This window comes from Penicillium verhagenii (genome assembly GCF_028828195.1).
Source record: "Penicillium verhagenii strain IBT 33310 chromosome Unknown utg000005l_segment0_segment0, whole genome shotgun sequence".
Lineage (NCBI taxonomy): Eukaryota > Fungi > Ascomycota > Eurotiomycetes > Eurotiales > Aspergillaceae > Penicillium > Penicillium verhagenii.
The window spans coordinates 432,273-458,896 of NW_026643169.1; the positions used below are offsets into that span (position 1 = coordinate 432,273).

General features: G+C 46.2%; 6 protein-coding genes across 6 annotated transcripts; 4 read left to right on the forward strand and 2 right to left on the reverse strand.

The window, feature by feature from the left end:
• Window positions 1-8,270: 8,270 nt before the first annotated feature.
• On the forward strand, window positions 8,271-9,402 carry N7466_003736 (porphobilinogen deaminase; the record flags this gene model as incomplete). Its single annotated transcript, XM_057163133.1, has 2 exons — window positions 8,271-8,770; window positions 8,859-9,402. 2 exons carry the CDS (start codon window positions 8,271-8,273, stop codon window positions 9,400-9,402), a joined length of 1,044 nt encoding a protein of 347 aa, XP_057021814.1.
• Window positions 9,403-11,949: 2,547 nt separating this feature from the next.
• Window positions 11,950-15,789, reverse strand: N7466_003737 (acetyl-CoA synthetase-like protein; the record flags this gene model as incomplete). The annotated part of the gene is made up of 2 exons (XM_057163134.1): window positions 11,950-15,267; window positions 15,316-15,789. The coding sequence occupies 2 exons, from the start codon at window positions 15,787-15,789 to the stop codon at window positions 11,950-11,952; spliced, it is 3,792 nt and encodes a 1,263-aa protein (XP_057021815.1).
• A 1,634-nt stretch (window positions 15,790-17,423) lies between these two features.
• On the forward strand, window positions 17,424-18,131 carry N7466_003738 (uncharacterized protein; the record flags this gene model as incomplete). Its single annotated transcript, XM_057163135.1, has 1 exon — window positions 17,424-18,131. One exon carries the CDS (start codon window positions 17,424-17,426, stop codon window positions 18,129-18,131), a length of 708 nt encoding a protein of 235 aa, XP_057021816.1.
• A 1,965-nt stretch (window positions 18,132-20,096) lies between these two features.
• On the forward strand, window positions 20,097-20,828 carry N7466_003739 (uncharacterized protein; the record flags this gene model as incomplete). Its single annotated transcript, XM_057163136.1, has 1 exon — window positions 20,097-20,828. One exon carries the CDS (start codon window positions 20,097-20,099, stop codon window positions 20,826-20,828), a length of 732 nt encoding a protein of 243 aa, XP_057021817.1.
• Window positions 20,829-22,366: 1,538 nt separating this feature from the next.
• N7466_003740 (uncharacterized protein) lies at window positions 22,367-23,536 on the forward strand (the record flags this gene model as incomplete). Its single annotated transcript, XM_057163137.1, has 1 exon — window positions 22,367-23,536. One exon carries the CDS (start codon window positions 22,367-22,369, stop codon window positions 23,534-23,536), a length of 1,170 nt encoding a protein of 389 aa, XP_057021818.1.
• A 403-nt stretch (window positions 23,537-23,939) lies between these two features.
• Window positions 23,940-24,836, reverse strand: N7466_003741 (NAD(P)-dependent oxidoreductase; the record flags this gene model as incomplete). The annotated part of the gene is made up of 1 exon (XM_057163138.1): window positions 23,940-24,836. One exon carries the CDS (start codon window positions 24,834-24,836, stop codon window positions 23,940-23,942), a length of 897 nt encoding a protein of 298 aa, XP_057021819.1.
• Window positions 24,837-26,624: the final 1,788 nt, after the last annotated feature.

A 26,624-nucleotide genomic window follows, 5' to 3' on the forward strand; every position in this document is an offset into this window, starting at 1 on the left:
TCGGCGTTCAATGATTGTCGGAGTGGCAGGAATAGGTCTTGGCTTGCCAAGATAATCTTGCTGATTCGAAAATTTGAGGCGAAACTGAATAGATATGAAGTTCAAGCAACTGTGAGAAAAAGGAAAGGAATGGAAAGAAGGGGAGATTAAAGAAAATTAGTATAGTATAGTAGAGTGGAGAGGGGGGGAATGAAGTAGGGTGGGAGAGAGTGACGATGGGCGGCACGATCGGCTTAGGCTTAGCGTGGAAAGTTGAATTTTGGGGAATTTTTTTTCGGTTTTTTTCGGTTTTTTTGGTTTTCAATTTTCCTTTTTTCGAATTAAAAAATTTCAATTTTTCGATTTTTTCGGTTTTTTCCGTTTTCTCTTGGGTTTTTTTTTCCCGCCACTGCTGCAAGTCCCTTCCACTCGGATTCTACACCAGACCCACCAATATGCAGTACAAGTTCCTGCACATAAAAATAGTATAACTGACTCGATACAATAAAGTATACAATATAGTACAGTTTCTGGATATCTTCTTGTTTCCGATGCTTTCTGGTTTCTGGTTTTGATTTTCTGTTTCTGTGTTTTTTTTTCTTACTGTTTCAACTGGTTATTCCTTCTTCATCTGCCGCTGGGGCCCTTTTTTAATTCTATGCTTTCCGTGGCACGATTGGTTTCATTTTGATTTTCCGTCTCAAGGTGGAGCGGTTGATGACTATTGTGTGTTGAGTTGCTGGTTAAGTTGGATTGTATGAGGGATTTTGTTGCTGGCTAACCCAGTTGAGGGCTGCCGCTCCAGAAAAAAAAAACCTGCCGCTTTTACAATACTAAACTCACATCTACTGTGACACTACATCATAGATTGATTCTGAGGAATTTGCATAGAAACAAAAGAAGAAGAAGATACATTATAACATACCTTTGATATGAATAGTTACTGCTGTTCAATGGTCTAATCTGATCGGAATTGTCACTGTTATTACTATTATTACTATTCTCCTACTCACATTTTTCTGAGAACAGTAAAAAAGAATCGATGGTTTCATACATTTTTTCTTACCGTATGGTTATCTCCACGTCACAGCTCTCCCGGCTACCGCTCTCGGCGCCGATCCACCGTATTGACCGGTATCGCACCGCTCGTACCTGTGCCTGAACCCTAGAAGTGGCCCTAGTCCCCAATTAAGTCAATTTAGTCCATTTACCTGCTTTCCCTCTTATCCACTTATACTCCGTAGCTAAACCTGGTAACGAAAGGCTGAAAGTCAAACCTCCTCCCCAAACACTCAAACTATAAACGCGCTCTGCGCGCTTTGTGCAAATCTTTCCTCTTGGCACTGCTTTGATCAATAGTATTCAATATTCAAAAATGTCCGGGGTAGGCCTTGCTCCCTTAATGCGGATGCTCATCTCTGGGGGATCTTCTTCTGACGTAGATATTGACAACTAAACGAATGGGTTTGAGAGTGGATCTTTTTTTATTTACTTTTTTTTTTTGGTAATGGAGATTACTTTGGAGATTATTCCCTACGGTGTACAGAGAACGGCAGATAGTCCTTTGTATAGGGTGTATACGTACAGCAACGCAACTCGACCCTCTAGCATATCCCCCACATATAGTAAGCTGTGTACACATGTACCTCCGGGTAGATCGGTCTTGGTATACGGCTGTGCTTTCTATGATCCTCAATGCATTGCCTGCCCAAAAGCATGCCAAGTCTTGAAAGGCAGCACCGTTCTTTATTGATCTACCACCAGCCCAACTCATAGCCATTGAGATCTAATTTGAGTGGAAAGAGTCGTCATGCTGAGAGGCGAATTCCCAACCTCTTCAGGTACTTAGGTACTTACATCTAGGTACCTAACTCACATGCATCACGAGTCGCGTGGACAGGATGAAAATGGATATTTGAAATAAAATTAAAACAAAAACACGAAAATCATTCTCTATCCTACACTGTACCCTCGACCTGCGGTGAAACGTGTACTTGGATCTCCCCACTATAAGGTGGAAAAAAAAATAAGAATGAAAAAGGTCTCTTGGAATGAAAATCAGGGAATGAATCATGAAGAAAACCCCTCACCATCATAATCGTTGTTTTATGCTTCTATAGGTCAAAATCACCAATCGCTTGCGTTGGAGCTGACGGGCCACCACGTTGGAGTAGAGGAGCGGTCAGTCACGATTGCAATCGGGTTCTCCCCGAGACCTGCGGACCCAGTAACAATGGCCAAGGTAACTCCATACGTTGTACTCGAGAAAGAAAAAGAAAAAGAAAGAAAAAAAAAAGGGTAAACTGCAGATTCTTTCACCAGTAATAATACACAGGAAAACAAAAAGGGATTCAAGGTCAACCAGGATCCTGGATCAAAGAGAAAGAAAAGCTGCAAGTTTTCTCACACAAAACCTTGGAAACATTAAACAAGCGGTTAGATCGCGACAAGCTTCATGAAAATCCTCGGATCGTAACCCCACACTGCAGCACATCGGTCGCGAGCAGGCATGACCCCTGTCGGTATCGAGGAAGCTCACTGGACTGCATATTTCTATGAACCGGTTAGAAGGTAGAAGGCGCAGACAGGTTGGAAATTCATGGGCGAAACAAAAAAGCTTGTCAACCAGACATGCTATATTCCACGTTTCTCAATCATCTGTAATCAGATGGGAATTCAGCTCTGGGATTAGTATCCGTACTGTATTAGGTATCGTGCCACGAGATTTGTCGGGCCTTTTTTTTTCTTTTCTTTTTGCCTTACGCCGTACTATTTTCCCTTGGAGTACACAGCTCCGGGGTCAAGCCGATTATTTTCCTTATCCTTGCTCACGTCTCATTGCAGCTCTCGGTTACTATGCCGGAAATACGAGCATACACAATCTCGTTTATGCACCGTGAACAATTTTTTACTCGAATTCCACTCTGGATTTTACTAGTCCTAACTAAGCCCGGGTTGGATGATTACAAAGAATAGAGAAATGAAGGGGGGAAAATACTAGTACAAAAGGCCACTAACGGGAAAAGTAGGGAGCCAAGCGAGACAAAAAAAAAAACAGCACCGGGAACTAAACGGAGTCCCTAATCAGCCCCCACAACAACAAAATCGTGGACTTCACCATTTGCCCCAGTCGTTGCTCTCGTGGCACCAGAAACGGGGCACAAATCCACAACGTCAAACCATGGGGATCCGACTAATTCGACGGATTTGATGAAGTCGACGACAAGCCGTCCTCGGGGATCCGCAACACAGACTAAAACCCGTGTATAGTGCAATAAGGTGTGAACAGTGCAGGTGGAGGCTGGCGCTACTGTGAGACTGGCACGAGCGGCACGATGTCCGCGATCCTGCGAGCCAAATTGGAGGGGAACAAGGGTACGAAGTACTCTAAGTAACTGCAATGCAGGCTGCACAGGTGAACAAGGCAACTGTTGACCGGCAGCATCAACCGGGGAAGTGGAGTCGAGCTTGGAACGTATTAGGGATCGTGCGGTTGATTTGGCAGAAGCTAAGGTACAGTAGTCATAGTCTAGTTATAGTCGTGCATGGGTTGGCGTTTCTCTAAGTATGAGGCATTTTAACCGCCTCTCCACTTGCGATGCGACGAACGCCGGATCCGGTTAAACTCCTCGCCAGTTGGATCTCACTCGATCTCCGTTGGTGGACGTTGATCGATTTTCCAAGGGGATTGACATACGTTTCATCATTTGACAGGCGGTTGTCTCGCTTGTTGGTGCTCTTTTGGGGGAGGATTAAGGAGGATTTTCTTATTGTTGGACTTTTGTACTGTACATTTGGCACGATTTGCTCCATTTGCTAATCAAATCGCCCTTATCTTTCCCCTTATCCACTGGATTCTCCTTAATTCTCCAATAGTTCATCTTACCCCAACTGCACTCGTTTACTTCGTGAGGAGTAAATGAGTAAAACCACATTCAATCGTACTTTTGTCTTGGTCATACCTTTGTGCTTCCCCGAGAAGACGGGATGAAATTTCCCGTTTCTCAGCGCTGCAGTAACCATAAGCTAACAATTTTCCATCGTTACAGTATACCAAGACTCAAGTCTATTATTGGATTATTGTTGAGTCATTCGCCCAACAGGAATCAAGTAATCCCACATGCAGAAGAGAAAGAGAAAACAAGAATTACAGGCATCATCTCAGATACATAGTTGCCTTCACCATTGCCACAGTAATCCTGTGGCGAGCGGCGAACGGTACCTACAGTGAACTCGGGAGTAGATACCTGATCTACGCTGTAGGTACAGCTTACATACAGTAAGCCCAAACTTTGGAATCTTCCAGGCGAACTCTCTGACCTCGACTAGTATCTTACAGAGTGTACAGAGTATGTTGGGTATTTTCAATATTCTGTATTGCGTACGGATCACGGTCAGCGAAAAAAAAAAAAAGCAAAAATAACAATCATTTCAAGAAATACCCAAGTTGCACCTTCACGATCATTCCGCATTAATCTGCCAAGAACAATAACGTGCATGATTCAAACATTGAAATCACACAGGACCATAATCAAACCAAAAGTCAGGAGAGAAGGACAACATCTTTTTTTCCCCCTTGGCAGACTCTTTCTTGGCACAAGAACAACAATCCTGACTGCCAAGCCTTGCACATCCAAAACAGACCAGGCTTCGAAATACGCCCGATGCAACAACTCCATGGGAGGTGTCAGATCCCCCAACCCCAAATCAAAACAAATCAAAAGAACAAGGGGGGAGTAACAACACTGATGCTTCAGCTCCACAAAAATATTCTGGGGTCAAGAAAGTGGACGAACACCAGTTCTTGGCTTCCCCCTTGATTCCTCCACATCGTCTCCTCTCCTATTACGGAGTACTATTTTCTATTTCTGGAATCTGGAGAAACAATACAGAGCACATCTCGGCTTTTTTTTTTAGGGGCAATGCCCAAACGACCAACGCCAATACCAACGCCAATCTCAATAACAATGCCAATTACCCATTGTGGACATACGTTTCAAAAGAAATAAAGATCACCCTCTCGGCGCCAAGCCATACCTCAACCCAGTCCTCCATATACTCCGTTCATCATCACCATTTCCCCATCCACCACCACAACTGCGACTGCGCCTGAGGCTCGGCAGTGTGATTTCAAATGCTGCTGCGCCAAGGGCGATCATGGCGATCTAACTCAGCCTGCGCGCAGGAAGGAAGGAGTCTTGGCGAGCATTGAAACTAGGAGGACTACTATTGGGAACCGGGGTTGGCGCCAAGAGGTTACACAACTCCGGCGAAATGGTAACAGAGGGGCGGATGATGGATTCTGTGAAGCTTTTTTCCTTGCAGTGGAAGGAGGTGTGATGATACTATTTCGGCCTTCGGGATCGACCGGCTACAGGTCTTGGTCTTGGCCTTGGGACTCGGTACGGACCGATCGAGCAATGCTTGCGGTCGGGTTAATGTTGTTGTTGGCTGCTGATGCTTACCGCCTCTAGATCTTTGATGACCTACATACTCCGTACAGTATGTCCTAGTTAGTAGTTACACACACTGGATCGACCGTGCTTATCGCGCGATACGGGCCACTGCAGCTGTTGTCTTGGATGAGGGTGATTTCGCCTTTTTTGGCCCTCGGTATGTTGGTGTTGGGTATCAGGATCGCGGGTGCTTATGGTTGCTGCGCCCGGTGTTTACGTCCCCTGCATCGTACTGTGGGTTATCGCACCAATTATGGTGGCCTTGTGTACGGGTTTGGTGTTGCCTACCTAGTCATCCTTTAATGTGGATGAGGCCTCCCAGTAGGTATAGACAAACCTTCCAGTTCTGGAGCATAACATGGAGCTGCCGATTTCCAAACTTGGAAGCTTCCTGCGCCCGGTAGCCAAAGATACTACAGGGTCGTAGTATAATAGCTACACTGTACGGGATATACCACATAGCCCCTGCATCGACTCTTCATAGTCCAGATCTGTACTAACCGCATCCATGGATACATCATATACATTCGGCACAATCAACCCGAATACAAGATTTCAAGGAACGATTTACAAGAAAAAGTTGGATTTTTGATACCCGAAATACCGAACAAACATGTAAAATAACACGAACGTATCAGATATGTAACCAGTACCAACAATTCTAACACCTTCCTCCAATGTCAAATCAAAAGTGTGTTTTGGCCCTTTGAAACATGAACATCTCTCAGCATTAGTCCCCAAACCCGGTACTTGAGATCGTCAATTTATCGATCGACAAAAGGGACAAAAACATGGTTGGCCCGCAGCCCCCGGTCACCCGGACGGCAACCAGTTACCAATAACAACATCGCATCCCCGCAGCAGCACAACAACACTAGCATTTGAACAAATAATACGCGTACACACACAAATAAACCTCGGATAAGGCCGGGGGCATGATATTCAGGATCATCACAGAACTGGGGGTGATGATTGATCATCGTCATATGTAAACCGTGGTGGGAAGTGCGCCAAAGTCATTTGTGTGGAATAGTCATCTGAGATTCTGAATGATTTCTGAAATATTAGTCAGTATAGTCTCTGCGTAGACTACGTACTACATCTATCCGTGGGACATGGTTGTTGCCATCGCAATCGCCCATCACCTGATTTATTATTAATCTCATGACAAACGGATTTCGGAATTGAATGGCAGTAAAGGCGGTGGTGGCGTGTATAAAGGCCCGTGATATCATGGGTGATATCATTTCCGATCTGTCGCGAAGTGGCCACCAGTGGGGCCAAAGGTGTTGTTGGCTGGAAATATACGGAGGCTTTACTTTATTTGGTTATCGGATGCTCTTTGCGGATCTCTGTATCTACATAATAGTCGATAGCTATTAATGGTTGGTTCGGTGATAATTACAAGGTCGAATGACTAATGCGCATGTGTAGGTCTGCGGGATACTGAATCCGGTGTTGGTCCATTGGTTCTAGCTAACGGTTCCTCGTCGCCTTCTGATTCGTCTGGCCTACCTGCCATATCCTTGGTGAGTTGGGGCCTTCTTGGATGACATCTATACTTCCCAGTGCAACCTGTAGGGCTCAGATACGTTGCAGCGGTCTGGGGAAACAATTCAATGCTGAGGGATTTAGTCACAGAATATGCAGGGAGTCGTAGCTAACCTTCTCTGGTGATGTCACACTTAATCTATAGATCTAATGATTATTGAATCTATACTTTTAGGACCTCAACCTCATCTCACCGCTGCTTTCCGCTTTCTTATGTCCCCAGTGACCCTTGGAGATTCCCTCTCGTCTTCCTGATCAGGAACCGCATCGACTGAGCGTCTTTTCCCACGCCACGCAGTGACGCAGAATAAACATTGGCTTGTCCGGTCGCGAATTGAAAGATGACCATTGCTACCCCGATAATCTTGCTCGGATGTGGGCAATCCGACCATGGGGATTTGAGCAACCTAGCGATAGGATAGGTTCATTTCGCATATGCGTTGTACTTCACTTGGACCATGTCTGCAAAGGGTCGTCGAAGATGGCGTCAGACACCCTGACATTGCGTAAGAGTATGTCTGAGTTGGTGCTCGTCTGATATGATGCTCGTCTGGGTTATTACTTGGAAGGGTTGATGAGCACAGCCCTCATTGACTTGCTGTAGAGACGAGAGTGGCTCCTTTCCTGGGAAATCATCGCGAGCCGCATCGCCCCTGACTCATTGCACATGTGGATGTAGATTCACGTGTACAATATGCAGTATGACCGTCCTGGTGATATCGGTTAGGGCAAGGTATCGTCTTTTTCATTTCATTGGAGTAAGTGGCTGAACCTTTTATGTAGCCCTCCACAGTCGTCGTAATCATACTGCTGCCGTCCAGGCCAGTGACCTCGGTAATTCACACTTGAGGGAATTCCAAATCCAGAGAACACTACTGTAGGTAGGGGAAAGCCAAATATGTTGACCAAGAATGTGGGAAACATGTGCGGATGAAGGGAGTATTCAACGCCACGTGTAGGTAGTAGGCTATCGTAGACACGCACATGTGCATGTTCCGGCAAAACCTTCTATGAACTATATCCCTTCATTCTTCCAACTGAAAATCGGATTAACCCTTCGATCGAATAACATTCCAAGATCCAGAATACTGATCTGATAATGGCAGAACGTGCGCATAGTTTCAGCCTTATTATCTGAACAAATCAGATGCTTACGCCGAGATCTAACCGAAGATCTAACGCCATCCAGATGTCGACACCTCTTTTCCCACCACACCCCCACCAGTGACCACCACAAGATTACAAGCACTTTAACTCGGCATATCCAACGCCAGCACCTCAATCATGACAGAAAATGCTACACATGCCTCAAAGCTCACGATCGGAACCCGCAATTCCAAATTGGCACTAGTCCAAGCTGAGCGAGTCTCTAAAGCCTTATCTAGCGCCCACCCCCAAATCCAATTCCCATGGCAAACCATCTCTGTCAGCGGGGACGTGGACAAAACAAGCCCGTTCCTCAAGTTCGGAGGACCCTCCGACGCAGCCAAAAATATCTGGACAGAGGAGATGGAGACCAAGCTCTGCGCCGGCGAGTTGGACTTGCTCGTGCATTGCCTGAAGGACATGCCAACCCGTCTACCGAGCGAATGTGCTCTAGGCGCAATCATTCACCGCGAGGATCCCACTGACGCATTCGTTGTCAAGGCGAGTCTGCGGGAACAGTATACCGACCTCGACCAACTGCCTGCAGGGTCGGTGATTGGTACCAGCTCTACCCGTCGAAAGGCACTCCTCAGATACAAATACCCTCATCTGGAAGTACAGGAGTGTCGAGGCAATATGTAAGGCTAATATCCTCCTTTACTCCCTTAACAGCATATGTCCTCTCATGAGAGCATCAAAGTGGATGGTATAGACTGACTTCCTCAGTGATACTCGATTGCGAAAACTTGATGATCCCGAGGGCCCTTTTTCTGCGATCATCATTGCAACCGCTGGCTTAAACCGGATTAATATGACTAGTCGCATTACGAAACATCTGCATCCATCTCAATTCCCCTACGCCATTGGACAAGGGGCTTTAGGAATTGAGATCCGTGAGAATGATACTCAAACTTTGAGTATCGTGCAAGCCATTGAGGATCCCCTTACGCGGTGGATCTGTCTGGCAGAGCGGTCATTGCTCCGTACTCTCCAGGGAGGATGCTCGTCCCCAGTGGCTGTTAACTCCACAATCGAGAAAGGGGATAGTCCAGTTTCTCCTGGGGGTCGTTTGCAACTTGAAGGTACGATTATTCACCCTCATGGCTTGAGCCAGATTTCGGAACACGCCGTCGCAAATGTGACTAGCGATAGTGAAGCGGAGGCGCTTGGAGAATTGCTTGCAAAACAGCTGGAGGATGCTGGTGGGCGGGAGCTTTTGGATGAAATTCGTCTCGTTCAACAAGAAGAATCAAGCAAAGCCACTAACTAATATGTCTTTGTATCTAATTTCGGATGTACAAATCTTTGGTCAGTCAGGCGTTGAGCCTAGTATGTGACATCTTTTGATCATCAACCACCCCAAATTTAGAGGGGGTGCATGCGAAGTACATAGAATAAACAGAATTGGACTGAATCTCATAATCATGTGTGTCCTTCATTCGTTCCAACCAATAATTCAACATCAGGTTTCTGGTCTGGAAAAACCACGGGAGCCCATTCCTAGTCCACCCTGACATTGGTCTTTTTCTGAGGTTTTGTCATGATTGCCCTTCAAGAACCCCAGCTGCCCAGTGCACTTCGAATTGAGAGTCTGGCAGGTGGTTCGAGGTAGTTTAAACACGCAGAGACGATTGCCAACGCCGGTTCGATGTTTGGGCGGACAATCAGAAGGTTCAAAAGCCAGGTTAAATCTGTGCCGTGGATGAGGACGCATTGGAAATATGTGAGAATGGTGATATCCAAACAAATACTTATAATTATATGAGGTTAGTAAAATGGGTTCAAGGAGGAAATCTTATATCAAAGGCCGAGGCAACTTACCATGTGTTCGTGGCCAGTATCGCGCAGATTGCGAGGTATTCGCGTTGAATTATTTTCAGTTTGACAATGCGTGGGAGTTGGATGATCCAAATATCAAAGTAATCAACATGTTGAAGATTATCGTTGCAAGGAAGAACATGTCAAGATTGAACCGTTTCTTATGAACCATATTTTTATCCAGCATCGATTGTCAGCGTGACTGGAAAGTGGATACTCGATGCTTCTTCATCGCTAGGATCAATGGCCCAGCAGATTGTGCCTCCACGCTGCATGCCGTTCTTCGCCATTGACCAGATATTGTGAAGATAGTAAGGAGCAGGCTTTTGTCTTCCTAGTTGAATCTCTTTTTCTTTTGCTTTCTCGAGAAGAGAAAATTGATTGTTGATCAACGAGTGCCCATGAATCATTCATCATCAAAAGCAGAGAGATGACTTTGGACAAATTTGATTTCATGCATGTGGGCCAGGTTGGCAGATTGTTGCAGAGTATCAAGCACAAAATTGGAGCATTGGCTCAATTGAATAGAGACACCAAATGGCAAAATCAAGTCAATGGACTAAAAAACGTTAACATGTGTTGTAAACAAATCGTGATCTTTGTTAGTCATACATATATGATGCTTGCAGGATTAGACAGTATCAAGATAAGAGTGGATGGTTCGTAACCCAAGTCCAATTGAGACATTCTTGTATGATAATGGACAGGCAGAAATTTGGGCTGGTTATAGAAGGGCAATAGTGGATATGAAGTAGAGAAAGTGGAAAAGAAATGAGGAAACGTGGGCGTAAATATTTGGACATCAAAGGAAAATAGGAAAGAGAAGATGGAAGGAATGGCACTGGAAGGAATATGAAGAGGGTGAACAAAGGGAGTAGCTTGACACGGAAGAGCCTGATGTGGGTAAAGAGACAGAGAAAAGAAGGTAGAAGGAAGGGGGGAGGGGGGAGGGGGGAGAGGGAGGAAAGGTGGAGACAGGGGATTGGGGATTCATGGACAAGAAATAAAGTAGGAGGAGAAGGGGAAGAAGGTAAGACTAGCTTCGTCAAGAAAATCATAAAGAAGAAACAGGACTCACCCTTGGGGAATGGCAATGGCCAGTGTTTGTTTATTCAAGGGCATAGTGGAAGCCAATGTCAACACCTGCTCGAGGGTGAACAATGTTACGCCAGGTGACATGCTAGATGAAGGCATGCTTGACTTATGGATTTTTCAATCGAGGCCCTGGGGAGAGAATAGAGGCAAAGAAACTTGAGAGAGGGAAGAGGGAAGAGAAAGAGAAAAAAAGAAAATGAAAGTACTATTTATCTGTTTATCCCACGAGGAAAAACAAGAATCTTTCCCAAATGGGAAACCCTCTATGCGTTTTCCTTTCCTTGACTTTGAGACAGTGTTACCTGCACTTCACGAAAGAACAATCAAATGGCATCTTACATTTTAGCTATGAATTATCAAGAAATAAACAAGTTGTTTTGTGAAGAAATTGTTGAAATAAAGACCATGGTGCATTTGAGTTGGAAATTGAATGGCGTCAGGAAAGAGATGGGAATGAATGAACTCGATACGGGAGAGATAGAAAACAAGGATTTATTGATAGAAGGAATGAATATGGGTCATAGTTGAGTTCGGTAACAGATCAATTGATGCTTGACGAGGGGAAAAGTTCCGTATATACTAAGAACTAAGAAGAACAACAAGAAACGGTAATTCTGCCCGGATCGACCGCCTTCTTCATTCCGTCACAGCAGGAACCAACCGTTCCTCTACCGTCACGTGAGTCGCCATCCATGCTGACTGATCAGGGACAGAGTGATCAGGCGGCAGAATGGGTTGGGACGGGAAATTCCCATTGGCCCGTCACATGGCGGATCTATTTACTCCATCTCAAGTTTGAACTCTCCATCTGCAACAATTCATTACACGAAAATTGAACATTGAACACTGCTACTTTTTTTTTTTTTTTTAGGAATATCGGTTGCGCTATCATACCCCCAATGTCTTACTTGCTGGATCGTACAAACCGAGTGATATTGCTCTGTTCAACGGGCCGGCGACTGCCATCTTCGCTCGGAAGGAAGCCTATATCAATCAAGTACCGTGTGCTTTTATCCAGCGCCGCAATTGTGTCTCTTTGACTCAGTGCATTGGAGCACTTCACTGGAGGAGGGCCCGTGAACTGCCCCATATTTGCTTCAAACCAATCCATCACGGGTAAGAAAGGGTGGTCCAAGGCATTGGTCTCGACGTCGGCCCTCAACGCTGTCATCCACTTGCTGTGGTCCATGGTCTTGATAGTTCGACCACTGCAGCTGCTGAGAGTCCTGCACAGGGTATCAATCAGCACCCCATCGTGGCAATTCACTGCTTCTTTGCTCTGCGGATCCAGAACACTGTTCACCACAAGGGAAGTGATCTGTTCAACACCTGCCACTGGAATATGTGATTTCCGCAGATCTTCGCTCACAGATCCAAGAGACAGAATACTGTAAGCCAGGCGCCACAGGAAGTCTTCGGTATGGGCAATTCCTTCCCATCTTGTGCCAGCCAGATATCCCGGTTGTACCACTCGTCCCCGCGGGACTGATGCATTCGACCCTTGATCGAGCTGGCGATTGTATTCCTCCACCATCATCCGTGACAGATACTTGGTTTGATCGTATCCACATGCGTGAGCGAGATTGTTCAAAACTTGCTCTCGAGTTTCTGTTGGCGATGGAAGATACCCCCCGGACACGTATGTGAATGGACACGGTGTTGGCATATTGGATAGGGCCTCTAGGAGAGTGCGAGTGCTGTCAACATTTGTGGGCTTCAGCGTCGAGAAATCATCAAGCCAGTTGACTCGGGCACCGTTGTGGATGATTCCATCGATGCGCATCCGACCCGTGAGGTCCGTCCAATGCGCATCGTCAAGCCCGAGCCTTGGAAGACTCAAATCCCCAAGCCAAACTTCGATTCGAGAGTCAAATTCATCACACCACCACTGACTAAGCTGAGCATGGGCTCGTATCTTATCTCGGGCATCCTCTTCACTACTTGAACGCACTAGGCCGACAATGTGGCCCACACTGGGATCCTCCAGCAACGCCCGAAGCAACTGGGTGCCGAGAAATCCAGTCACTGATGTTGCAAATACTCTCTTTGTTTTTTTCGGGAGGGTAGGTACAGGAACCTTGATCAAATCTAATTCATCAAGGAGATTTCTTGAGGTGCTGGTATCTGGCCAGCCATCCAATCTGTCACCCGCACGCTCTGAATGTTGCTGATAAATCTGACACACTGTGATCCCAGGCTGCTGCAGGTCCTGAATTCGAGTGGCCCCTCCGAAACGCCGGCGGATCTCCCGAGAAAGATATGCAGTTTGAATAGAATCCAAACCAACGCTGGTCAAAGGGAAGTCCCAGCCGCGTAGGCCTTCCCCAGCCGATGGCTGTCTTGTTTCAACAAGGTCTGCAATAATTTCGCTGAGTTGAATCGCCCACAAATTAGCAGGATCAATACGGGGCCATGTATGGCTCAGGGTGCCCCCAGGCCGAAGCGCTATAGTCTCGGATAGTGTCATCGCCGCCCAATCTGCAATCAACTGTTGCCGGTGGATCTTCTTGGAGTCAGTCAGCGGCATGGATTTGACAGGTACGAAGGCGCTGGGGACCATGTATGATGGCAAAATCTTTTGTAGGTCTGCGCTCATCTGGTCTGCTAAGGATCGATTTCCTCCATCCTTTTGTTCCACAAAAGCCACCAGCTCCGGGCTTTTTTCCCCTTCTTCGTCCTTGGTCAGAATTACTGCAGCCTGTTCACCACCGGGAAGGCAGTCTTGCATGGCCTTTTCAATTTCGCCAAGTTCGACACGCTGCCCACAAATTTTGACGAACCCGGCCCGACGACCAGTGAAGATCATTTTCCCGTCAGGCTGCCAGAGAGCTAAATCTCCGGTTCGGTAACAACGCGCGTGAAATGGCTCAGTGATGGTCGAAAGTGATTCCGGTAGCGAAATGAAAGCGTTGCTGCTCTGTGCGGTATCCTCCAGGCATCTATGCGCGAGATAAGGGCTCTGAAGCAGAACCTCGCCTTCAACTCCAATTGGTTGCAATCTGTGAATATTGTCTGGATTCACGATCCAACATCTTGCACCAATACCGCGCCCGATTGCTTTGGGATTGTCATTAGACCTGAGATTGAACTGGACAGTATCCCAGACCCCACCTTCGGTGAGTCCATAGATATTGCTCAGTCTGACACTCTCGGCCCAGGTGCTCAAGATGGCTGCGGTGGGTGCCTCACCCCCAATGTACAGGTTCCTCAATGTTGGTATGCATTCTGGTCTTAATGTCTTCACAATGGCAGGAGTCAAAGACGCATCGGTCACGTTGAGTTTATGCATAAACCCCTCAAGGTCTCCAATGCGCTCCTCCTCGGAGGGTATGCAAACAGTCCCTCCGGCAACCCACGGTGCGAATAGCTCACATATGCTAGCATCAAAAGAGAATGAGGCGAATTGCAGGAACTTTGTGGAGGGGTCCAGTCCAAATGTCTGGCTAACGGCCTCCAATGCTCCAGACACGGCACCGTGCTGATGCACAACCCCTTTTGGCTGCCCTGTGCTGCCGGACGTGAACATTATATAAACCACATGGGAAGGGTCCAAATCAAGCTCTCGAGTCCATCCATCGACCAGGACTTCCACCTTCTCCAGAGATGAGGGTGTTATCGTTCGAACTTCATGGAAGCTATTGTGGTCTTTTAATCTCTCGAGGATGGCGCTTTCCGTCACCAGCACCTGAATTCCAGCCCTCCGCATGATGTATTCCATGCGATCCACGGGATTGGAAGTGGCGATGGGGACATAACCTGCACCCGCTCGCAAAATGGCTAGCAGCATGATGAGCGATAATGCGGACTTTTCCACGCAGAACCCGACAATAACTCCCGCCCCAACTCCTAGACTGCGGAGTTGGAACGCCATCGCAGCAGATCGCTTCCCCAGTTCCTCGTATGTCACGTCTCCTGAAGTGCTAGATATCGCAATATGCGCTGGTTTTTCTCGATAGTGCCGGTTCACGAGACCATGAACGGTGGTTGCGGGTTTTGGTGGATCGACCTTCATCCACCCGCGAAGGCGCAAGCGATCGTAGTTGCTGATGACCTCAATATCTTTGACCATCTGAAAAGGATAGTAGACCACTGAGTCCAAGACCTTTCGCAAACTATCCAGAAGATTGGATAATTCGAAATGACACGGCCTGGCGCGACGGGAATACAAATTGAGGATGACACTGTCATCTCCGGTCCGCTTAGCTACCAGCAAAAGGCAAATCTGGTAAGGTCAGCACTGGCTCTTGGCCCCTCTTGAACATGGACTTACCTCAGACGCCTTTTCCAGGCCACATGTTTCCTTTCGACCCTCATCCGCCGGTATGTCCTCCTCATTCGCGAGCCAAACGGCGTAACGGTCCGAATTATCATTAATTTCTTGGTCCGGGGCAGAAGGGCTTTCGGCGCGTTGGTGTAGAGCCTTTTGCAGATCCACCGCGTTCCAGTCTGGCTGAAGATCAACGCAAATTGACTCCAACTTGCCAGACTCATGAGGCGACCCATGATTCCCTGGCCTGCCGAGTATCAGGAATGAGACTGGATTCTGACTGTAATAACCGTTCAACAGCACTGTCCAGGCAGATAAAATTGCAGTTTCTGCTCTCAAGGACGGTAACGGGAGAAGCACAGAGATAGGACCCGCGGAAAGAACATCCAATGATGAATTCTTTCTTCCCAGGTTGTCCGAACATTCAGGTGAATCCTGTCTAATCGATATTGGGGGGTAAGTACGCATCATGATCATTCAAGTGAGACTTTTCAAGAGTGGCAGGAGCACATCCAAGCTTCTGTATTTATGCCTGGAGAGAACATCTTTATGAGACACTTTAGCTACCTGCTATACCCCTCTTCGGGTGTGATAAATGAGATGCAACCCTGCATAAAGGGTGTCAGAGATTGACGCATACAGATCATCCACAGAAGCCTTGGCCTTGTTGAATACGATATTTGCATGAGCGATGCCTCTCTGTCGTCACTGATTCCAAAATACAGACCGCTCCTCTCTATTCACGTGGACTAGATTCCTGCCCTTGACGCATAGCATTACCTTCAACTTCAAATAAAGTTTACATCTCAGCCCGTCCCAAGGCCCACGCCCAGGTCAAGTGAGGGATCCAACGCCCCAGTCCTGAAAATCCGCCTACATGTTGTCAATGCAGAGACAGATGGGTAAGTGGGCTCGACTCTCTTGGCACGAGCTGCGTCATGAAGGCCCGACAGACGGAGCGGCTAACAGAGGGAGAGCATGATCCGCTCTTTTGTTTCTTCGGAAAAAAAAAACAGGAAAGGCATATGACCATCTGCATGTATCAATCTCTGGCGGGTCAGAACATCCCCTCGCAGATACGAGGTCAGTCCTTTGGACATTCAACTAGCATGTTCTAAGAACTGCTCCATCTCGCCTACGAAGCGGTATATCGGTCAGGGTTTAAAATCCGAGTTAGGGAGCACTTGCTTTGGTTTCTGCATGCCTGAGTTACATACATCATAACATTGAAAGGTGAGGGAACATTGAAACGAGAATACCTCAATTACTATTCAAAGCATTGGTCTTAGTAAGTGAAGTGCTTAATCAATGCACTCAAACTCGTAGTGGAAGGACCAACAAACATTCAAATGTTCATTTGAACCTATCCCTGCGTCATGATTATGTATATGTATCCAGATGTCTCAAGTGCTCGCTATATCTACAAGGTGACATCTTGAGGTCTTAGTTTCCCAACATCAATTGATGAAAACAAAGCTAATATTACTGCATCCATAATTTTTCAACAATGAGAATGTCGTGCTCACCATCCTGATATCTAGAAAAATGTCAAATACATACTACGGTAACATTTGAATACATGAAGATCGGTAAATAAGTCAGGTGTGCATGAAGATCGGTGAATACATCATGTGGTCACGATAGGACGATAGGACGATCGTACATCTCAATTCTGCACAGATCTGGGCCATGCAAAACCCACAAAACCAAAAGACCTTACTTCAATGTTGCTAACTCAAACCTTAGAATCCGTGCCCACTTTTATGCATGCAGATAATTATTGCATAAATTCAGTGAAAGAATCCAGAATCCTGCACACATGTGCATGCAAGTGAGCTGCGCCACTATATGAACATTGAAGCGCACGGTCCTACGACGTGTAAGTGTACTAACATATACTTGAATTTTGAAGGATTTTAGGACTGATTTCTTGTTGGGATATGAATTCAGTCTATAAGAAGGGGCTACCTACGGTTCGATCAATTACACATTGCCTCAGATCTCATTTCATATCCCTCTTCTTTCGAAGATTTCACACGGACGGCCGGCTTTTGAGCACGATTTCCGATATCTTGACGAGCTTTTACGTTGTCTTCACCACCTGAGCTATCATGGCAACCACGCGCGTTGCTGATAAATCGTTGGAGCTTCTCCGAAGCCGTCTTTTGGAGGCGGTTAGGAAAGAAGCAACGGCACTCGTTTCGGAAAACTTCGGGAGCCCCGAGGATATCGATAGGCATTTCAGATCCTTGTTCCAGGCAGAGGTGGGCCCTCGTGAGCTAGCCGGCCCAGATCAGGCAAACGACGAGAAGAGCATCTATGGTGGTCCAAGCATCGGTATCGATCCGGAAAGAGCCGACCAGCTCGCCAAACCCATTCGTGACAACCTTGTCGGGGTTTGGAAGATTTTGGAGTTCAGCCTGATCGATAAATCGGATCGCAACCAAAAGATTCATCCATGGGGAACCGCTTTGGACGGGCAAGTCATTTTTACCCCGGATGGGTATTTTAATGGCGTCGTTGAGATTCCGGGACAGGCTCCATTTGGAGGGGATGAGCCCTGGACTGCAGGGACAACCGAACTCGCCGAATCAGCAAGGAGAACTTGTTCCTACAGTGGAAAATTCTTTGTTGAGAGAGGGACCAACGGAGCAAGCATGCTTTATGACCTTTCTCTTTGCAACTATCCCGTCTTTAGAGGAGAAAAGTTTCGAGTATTCATCGACTTTGTGAAGAAGGACAACCAACTGTTCTTGATCACAACGTTGACATGCAACGATTCAGCAAGGCAGAAGCAGGAAGTGCTTGTCAAGATTTAAGCGCAAACGAGCGCGGTTGCTTGTGGAGCGAGTGAGAGTACTAGGTGCATTCACTACTATGTATTCTCGTCATCCTAGTTGATGGCAGTAACGAGATAGCCACTCGCTACTATTCAATCAAGGAGTGAAAATCCCCCTATTCTCGGATTATCTTCCTGAATCTATTTCCGCGTTGCTGAATTCTATCCATCCAAATTGCCACAAGAATGTAACTAGAGCGAGGTATCATCAAGATCCTATCAATACCAATATCAGTTAACATTTGACATGAATGCAATGCGAATCTTACCACTTAATTCCATAATAGTTGAACGAAGTGAGGCTATCTGAGCCTCTGAGGGCCTGAGGCTGAGCCTTAGGCCCCTGAGGGATTGTACACGTGACCCATAGCTGATTCTCCCAAAAAGATAGAAAGCAACGTCAGGTGACCCCAAGTGGTACCACGTGACCCATATTCGGTTCAGCCTGGCAGCCTTAGGCCAGCACTATGTATTTTACATTACACAGCTTATGATTTATCCGAGTGTAATTCTCTCTCTTTTCAACCATCTTGATCGGTGTTCACTTTGAATTTTCTTCCCTACTCTTTCAGTGTTTGGGAAAAGAGTCAAAGACTAGACTTTCACGTAGATCCCGAAACCTTGTATATTCCAGGAATCCAGATTAAATGAATCAAAATCATGCATGTGTGAATAGCGCCTCGTATAGAAACCTTAATAAAATCCTTTAAACATTAATTCCAGTAGAAAGTGGAAGTATATAGAAGCAAGGGTAGAATTGAGATAGCTTCTATTCGTCTCTTTTCCGACTTCGTATTGCTCAAGCTGATCGGCCAGGCCCACATGTGCACGCCGATAATAACTATAAGTTTACGAGATCTAGAGCCCCACTTTTTGTCAACATTTGAAGCAAGGAACGATCCAGAATCCAGATTCCAGCAGGCTCGCAGCACATGCAGGATTCAGCAGGAGTCAGAACGCTAGTATGAAATTCGGAGGTTTCTGCCGAGCAGTAGAAAAGCTTGTCCACAGAAGTACTCGAGGTCTGTACCTTCTCCACTTCCAGAATCAAGGAACAACCTTGGAATGTCCAATTGATTGATTCCGTGGCGAACTACATATGATTGACCGTATTTTCATACAAGCATACATGGTAGGTGATGTCACATACTAGGACAGCGCGGTCTGCAGAGATCTGGAGATCTCGAACTATAACTAGTACAATTTTGGGGTTTTCGGGCTACAGACTACTTCAATGTTATCCACCCACTAGCATACTCCAGAACACACATGTGCACCATATATGTACACACCGATATTCTAGGGTCTCAGAGTACAGCCTACTAATATTGAAAACAATCGCTTGAATATTACACCAATCTGAATTCTTGATTTGACTTTCCCACTCTCCAAACACCTGATCTGACCCACTTGGGAATCTTGAGACTGTTCATAATTGTTGGTGTTTGGATGGCCAGTACTGGGAAACATTGAAGCTTTCATTTCACTCAAGCCTCAGCCACAGAATCAACATATCGTGCCCTATAATTTAATTCTGGACTAGTAAGTAACTATAGAATTGGTTAATGCACCTCTCAGGTGCTCTGGAACTCTAAACCCGTCACAAGTTCCATATCTCCCCCCAACTTCAGCAGGGAGGTAAGGCGACAACTTACGTGTTTCCTAACTAAAACCATACCGCTCATCGTTCTCGTACCAACATTGAATAGAATCTTGGCGTATGTCGGCTAGATCCTAGTTCGATGCATATTCTTTTTTTTTGCAATGATCTCCAATAAGCGCTTACCATTTCAACTAATGCATACAAGACGGTGACGAGAAATCCATAGATGCCATCTCCTGGAATGCTTTCCGCTTATTTTAATTATAAAGGATTTGTCAAGCCCAGCCATGAGGCACTCCGATATATTACATCACTATATCATTCAACTAGATTAGTATCAAGATGCTTCCCACCACAACCGCAGCCAATGATCGAAAGTTCGGAAAGGGCCTCACCAACAAAAAATGGCTCCTCTGTCTTAGTATCTGTGGCAGTCTCTCGGCCGTGATTCTCGTCATCAGTCTCGCTGCCTCAAGAAATATCCCTCCAACAAGACCATGGTGGGATGCCGAAACAGTCAAGACCCATTATACGACATATCGGAAAGGCACTCAAGCTGCGAGTATCTTTTTCTTCATCTCCGGGGCTCTCTTTCTCCCTTACGCCACTGCAATTAGCAGTCAGCTTCGACTCATCCCCGCCCTCAATCCAGCCGTTGCAGATCTCCAGCTCGCCAGTGCGACAGCCGGTGTCTGGGTCTGGATGATATCAGCCATCTTCATGTCCCTGTTGAGCTTTCGTGACTACAGCGCTGAATTGGTCCAATTGCTCAATGATGCCATGTGGATGTCCCTCCTCCTGACTTGGCCAATCTTTTGGATCCAATTCTGGACCATTGCTTGGGCAATCTTTGGCGACAATAGTGCCGACCCGATTTTCCCCAAATTAATGGGATGGGTCAATCTTCTTGCTCCGATAGTGCTTGCGTTGGGATCGGGCGCTCATATGCACCACACAGGCCCTTTGGCCTGGAATGGCGGGTTGGTGTTTTGGCCCACCATTGTTGTTTTCGGGATGGAGATGAACTGCTCTTGTTGGTATATGCTACAAAACGTTCGACGAAACCGGTACTAGTAATTATATCTCGAGAGTCTACAGCGGTGGTGGTCGTTATGAGAGGTGTTAACTTTTGTCGAGCTTATGCTGAGTTCGCGGGGGGGGGGGGGGGGGAGGTGGTATTGGGCAAAAATGTGTATGTGATTAGGTTTGTCTTTTAGCATATTGTTGGAGGGCCCTTTAAGTTGGTGATTGAAAGGGCTAGGTGGACTAGAGAATGTTTATATAGGCCTTCTCTCCATCTTGTGACTTCCGATGCTTATGAGGCATCGGGGTGTTTTTATGGTCGTAGCAGTGATTGTTTGTTCTTGATCTACAAAATCATTTAATACTTGCACATGTTGTCGGAATCACATGACCATGTTTGTCAGTGCTTCCTTCTTAGTTCCAGTTTGCAGCCTTGTCTCGCTTCTTCCTTCTCTCTTCCCTCGAACAACCAAATCAATCATATTCATTCTTTTGCTTGTTCTTCCTTGTAGGATTCTATGACATGTTGAAGTTTTGAGAATTTGCTTGTTTATGCCCCAACTCTTACTATGCTACTGTACTATCAATTACTATTGTAGTATGTTTAGCAAGGCTAGCCACACCAGTTTCATTACACCAGTCTGCAAGATGACCATGGTCTTAACTGACTGATTCCTAACATAACCTAAGCAAATAATCGTGGGTCTCATTTGGATCACCAAAAGGGTTGAAAACCCCCCACAGTCATGTTGAGCCGATACTGTAGTCCAACATAACATACTGCAGTATGCACTGTTAACGCAAGGAACTTTCCTATAGGACCACACACCTCCAAGATGAGGTTCACTGCATTTTTCACCTGTCAAAGCTGACAGTCTCGATAAAGCAAGGAATTTCTTCTCGCTGTATTGCTTGCTCTTCGCTCACTGCGTACATCTGCAGGTTCAGGCCGATCATTGTGGTGACATATACTCTATCGGAAGTCATCGAGCGGCAAGGGTACAGGATATCAGCATTGCATCAATGATCAAGGATCTATAGAGTTGAGACGAGAATCGAAACATTTGAAGCAAGGGTATCATGTCCCGGTGATCCTCCCAGTAAATGATATATCATATACATGTAATACCAAACTCAATACCGATCACAGTCTCATGCAACATGTACGTGAGACCATGAAATGGAGAAGACAACATTGAACCTTTTTTATGTATGCATAACCTGTTTGTTGGAAAAGACGACCGGTTGAGCTGTAGACATCTGGGTCTAGTATGCAGCTCCTGCGTTGCCTTGTAAATGCCCTGTCTACCAAGTGTCGGTGAGTACGAAGACGTCAAGGCAAGGCAAGTAGCAGTTCTCTTGATTGTGCTCTTGGTACAATAGTTACACCCATTGCCTGGTACGTCAAGAACTAGATCCCTATATAAGTAGTCTTTCCCTTCGTCTGAGAGCTTCTCAACACATCAACAACATCGATTGAAAGGACAAACCATTAATTTTAACTTATCTTTTCAAAATCTCTCCACCGAAAGCACTGTGACTATTGCTACTCTCTGGACGGCATGTTTTTATCACTACAAAAACAGAATATGGCTCAGCAGATAACCAATGAGTTCGCTGATTCTACTTCCCTTCCTTTTCTTCAGAAGGACTTGAATCAAGGCATCACGCCAGCGTGCAATGCTGATGCTTGCCTTGACATCTTTCAACAAGCGCAAAAGCCCGAGTTCTTCCGATCTGTGGCAAAGGCTATGCAATTGCGACAGGCTTATCTACGCGATGGCTGTATCTTCATTGAAGGAGAACGTCTGATTCCCATCTTAAAGGGGATTGGAGCCAGAGAAGAAGATTTTGAAAAGCTCAAGATGGTCAGCCATCATCTCGACCCAGACCCAACGGTGAACTATCGAACCTTGAGAAGCGGAAGGTTCTCGGTGGATACCAGGGCTGGAACCATCGAACGCCTCCAACGACAGCCCTTTATCCTGACAACGGTCGAGAACTACAAACGACACGACTCCGATGTCCCTCGTGATTTTGGTGACTTTGACGAGAATCACCAGAACAACACCGTCATTCAGGCTCTAATCGTTTTCAAAACCTGGATTACTCAAGATGTCCCCGTACTGGCTCGTCCTGGTCTGGACTACGATAAGGACACGGTACTTACCGAGGTCTTCAACGTGCACACATTCACCGATAAAGAAATTCAGGGATACCCGGCTTTGGAAGGCGTGCACCAAGATGGATCCGACAATACCATGACTGTGATGCTTGGATCTTCCAACATTACTCCTGACTCCGGAATTACTTTCGTTCATGGTCGGGACGAGACAACGGGCGTCCAACACTCCGAAACCAAGACGGAGCTGGTCAAGGGCCGATATCAGCACCGTGACTTTTTAGACACATTGCTCTTTACGGACAACAGTTTCAAGCATAGTGTGACCCCGGTATATGCGATGGACAAGGACCAGCCGTCGTACAGAGACATGTTCGTCATTTTTTCTCGCAAACCGAGAAGTGATTTGCATTTATCCGGATTTCCAGACTCCTTGGAGCCACACGAGAAATTCAAACTGAAGTTTCCGATCTGGCTTCCTCCTCTCCCAAAGCCTCGTACATATGATCAACCACAACTCAAGAAGCCAAGTTCTCCTTTCCAGAAGTACAATTTTTCTTTGCTCATATCTGCCAATGGCGAGATTATGCCTTGTCTGGATGGAAATGCTGGAACAAACATTCTTGTCAACTCTTGATTTGACTACGCGAATTTTGATGCAATTTGGGATACTTTGCGTCTACCTCAGCTTGGGTAATTTGATGCTTTTACTGCCTAGTTTTGCTCATTCAAAATGAATTTAGGTTTCACCAAGTCGCCAGAGAATTAAGATAAGGAATGATAGATCAATAGCGCACAGTTCGTGAAAAAAAGAATTCTTGGCACGAGACAGCTTTTTGTTTCTTATGATTTTCATCATGACCATGCTTATGTACTGCTCTCAAGCTACCTGATGACTCGTGTCTATGTAGGCGTCAATCCCACATACGGTTCTATCAATCAATCAATGTTCTTCAATTATTTAGTCATAACTAGTGCAGGTGAGATAACAGAACTTTGAAGGCATCGATACTATATCAGAACGAAACTGTATTACGTATCTAGCGTTGGTGGACACCTGCTCTTAGCATCCGAATCATAGCAGAAATATCTTCGAGCCCCTTTCCTGACTCTTCCGCTTGCCTCAAAAGAGCATGAAAGTCCTCTAGCAAACGGGCAGATACACCAGAGACCTCAGCCGTCTCACGCGCATTCGAAACCACCCCCAGCATTGTGCCGACAGATACCGAGTCGCCAGTGAATGAGTAGGACTGGTCTTGGTCCCGTTTGGCCATTTGTGGCAAAAACTGTTGAAACATTTGCAGCGGGGGCAGAAGTACCTGTCGTGTGAAATCCAACGTGTCGGCACCTGCTGCTCCAGCCATAGCTAGGGATTGGAAAAATGCCGCGCAAACTCCTGCAAACATGAGAAGAGCAGCATTCTCCAGCAAGCAAATTTTCCTGTGGTCATCTGACAGCCACGCTGCCTTGCCAAGGAGCTGCAAAATGTGTTTCTGCTGTGTGAACACGGGTTTCAGTCCGCTGTATGTGATGGTCGCCTGTTGATCTTTTACCTCCGAGGGAAACGAGTTGATCCACCCGTGTAAATACCCCGAAGCACGGAGTTTGTTGGACACAATATCCGCGGTCCCCATCTCCCATTGCGGCCGACTCGTTGTAAAGTTGATAACAGTACGGCCAAGGAGGGTCGAGATTTTGTCGAAAACATCTCGCACAACTTCATCTGAAACCAGACAGATTAGCACGAGAGTGCCAGACTGCGCACAATCGGCTGGATCTTTGGCCACCTTGGCACCTTTTGAAACAAGCGGTTGCGCCTTTTCGATTGTTCTATTCCAAACGGTTACCGGGTGGCCCGTGTCAAGGAATACAGAGGCAAGAGCAGCACCCATGTTTCCAAGGCCAAGGACTGATATCGATTCAGGTGTAGAGGCCATCGCGAGATAATGCTGCTTCAACTGTTGGTGTGCAAAGGAAGAACAATCAATGATATATATGATTTTTTTTGTTCTCTCTTTCTTTTTCTCATATTGGACAATCATTTCCCGTCTTATCAGTAGGTTTATGCCAGATCTAAGGCTGTCATGCGTTGATAGATCGCTCACCGCTGATTTATCATCGCCCCCAACCTTGCATGTTCCCCGAGGTCTTACTCGTATCTCGCTGTAACGTTCATTGCCAACTCACAACTGCAACACTTTCTTGGAAATCACCATTCTGAGTTCCTGATGAACTCAATCTCTACCATCGGCCTGGAAGCGTGATATGCATGTGCTCCTGGTGCCCTACGAGGACCATTGACGGCGGTGTAAACATGCAAGGGGTAGAAGGGACAACCAAGCATTTTTCCATTCCATGGGCTTGCAGACCAGGCACCTGGGAGTGATTGAAGCCCCCCAGCTCTGAGATCAAGAAGTCCTGGAGATTCGATACTACTCAAGCTGTGTTGATGGGTTCTTGCTATTGATTCAATCCCGTCACCCTGGTTGACGAGTATAAAATTTAGATTCTTCGAAGTGTCAAGTGCTAAAAATGAAAAGACTAGAAGAATTGATTCCTACCGGGTTGGAGATCCCACTACACGTGATGTAAGTCAATGTCCCATGTGAAACTGCCACAGCTAAAAGAAAAACGCTAACTGATTAGACTCCTCACTTCCAGCTCACTTGGTGCTAATACTGATCCCGAAGAAGAGATCATGCCTAAGAACGTTCCTTCGGAAGGACATCTGGAATAAAGTCCACCACTACATTCCCTATCCGTGGGCGCTCGGTCGTCAAATCATCATTATCCTAAATTGATCCAAGGAGCAATACCAGTATTTAAGAAGTTATAACATTTTTTACCATCTTCAGTGAGCCTGCTTCGCATTTTCACTTCGAGAAGCCAGATCTCAATTTTGGATTGTGTGCTTAAAAGGGATTAGACGAATCTTGACCATGTGTCAGGACTCAGAAGAAGTGAAAGGTTAGTGCTAAAGCGGTGATCGTCGGCACGGCCGATACCAGTTTTTTTTTATCAAGACTCTGACCGCTGATGCCGCGCTTTCTCATCGGCTCTCGTGATCTTGGTTCAAGGTAGACAAATGATCGATTTTGTTCTCGTAGACTTCCAAGTGTCCAAAAAACTGTGGCAGAAATCGCTCGAACGGCAGTGATTTTGTGGAAGTGAGTTGACCGCGGCGACTATTATGGAAGGGAGAACAATTGTATGAATCGGTATATCCTTGGATTGCATCTTGATAACTATTTGTGCTCACTAACCTCATATCAGGGCAATAGGGCAGGGTTATCGGACATTCAAAATTTGAACGGATGGTACTAGTAGTTTCTATTCAGTGCAAATTTTAATTCAAATGTTACTCGACTGCTGTGAGATGGGCCGTGCCACAACCCTTGATTTCTTTCTCCAAGCCCTTCGCGACCACATGAAAGCCGATGCCACCCATCATAAAATGTAAACTAGTCACTAAAAGCAGCGTTGGATGATTATTGGCTTCGTGCAACAAGGAAAGTTCACAAAAACGTGGCATAGATTGATTGCCCTTCGACAACTCTGAATTATCTGGGACACTGACCATCACGTCTAGTTGAACAGCATGGTGAGCATCCAAAAGCTCAAATATCGAACACCATGTAAGTGAGGCTGTTCCAGGTTCCACCACAGATTTTCTTAACTCGGCGTGAACCAACGGTGCTGAAGTGCCTGCGCTGCAGTGATCCTTT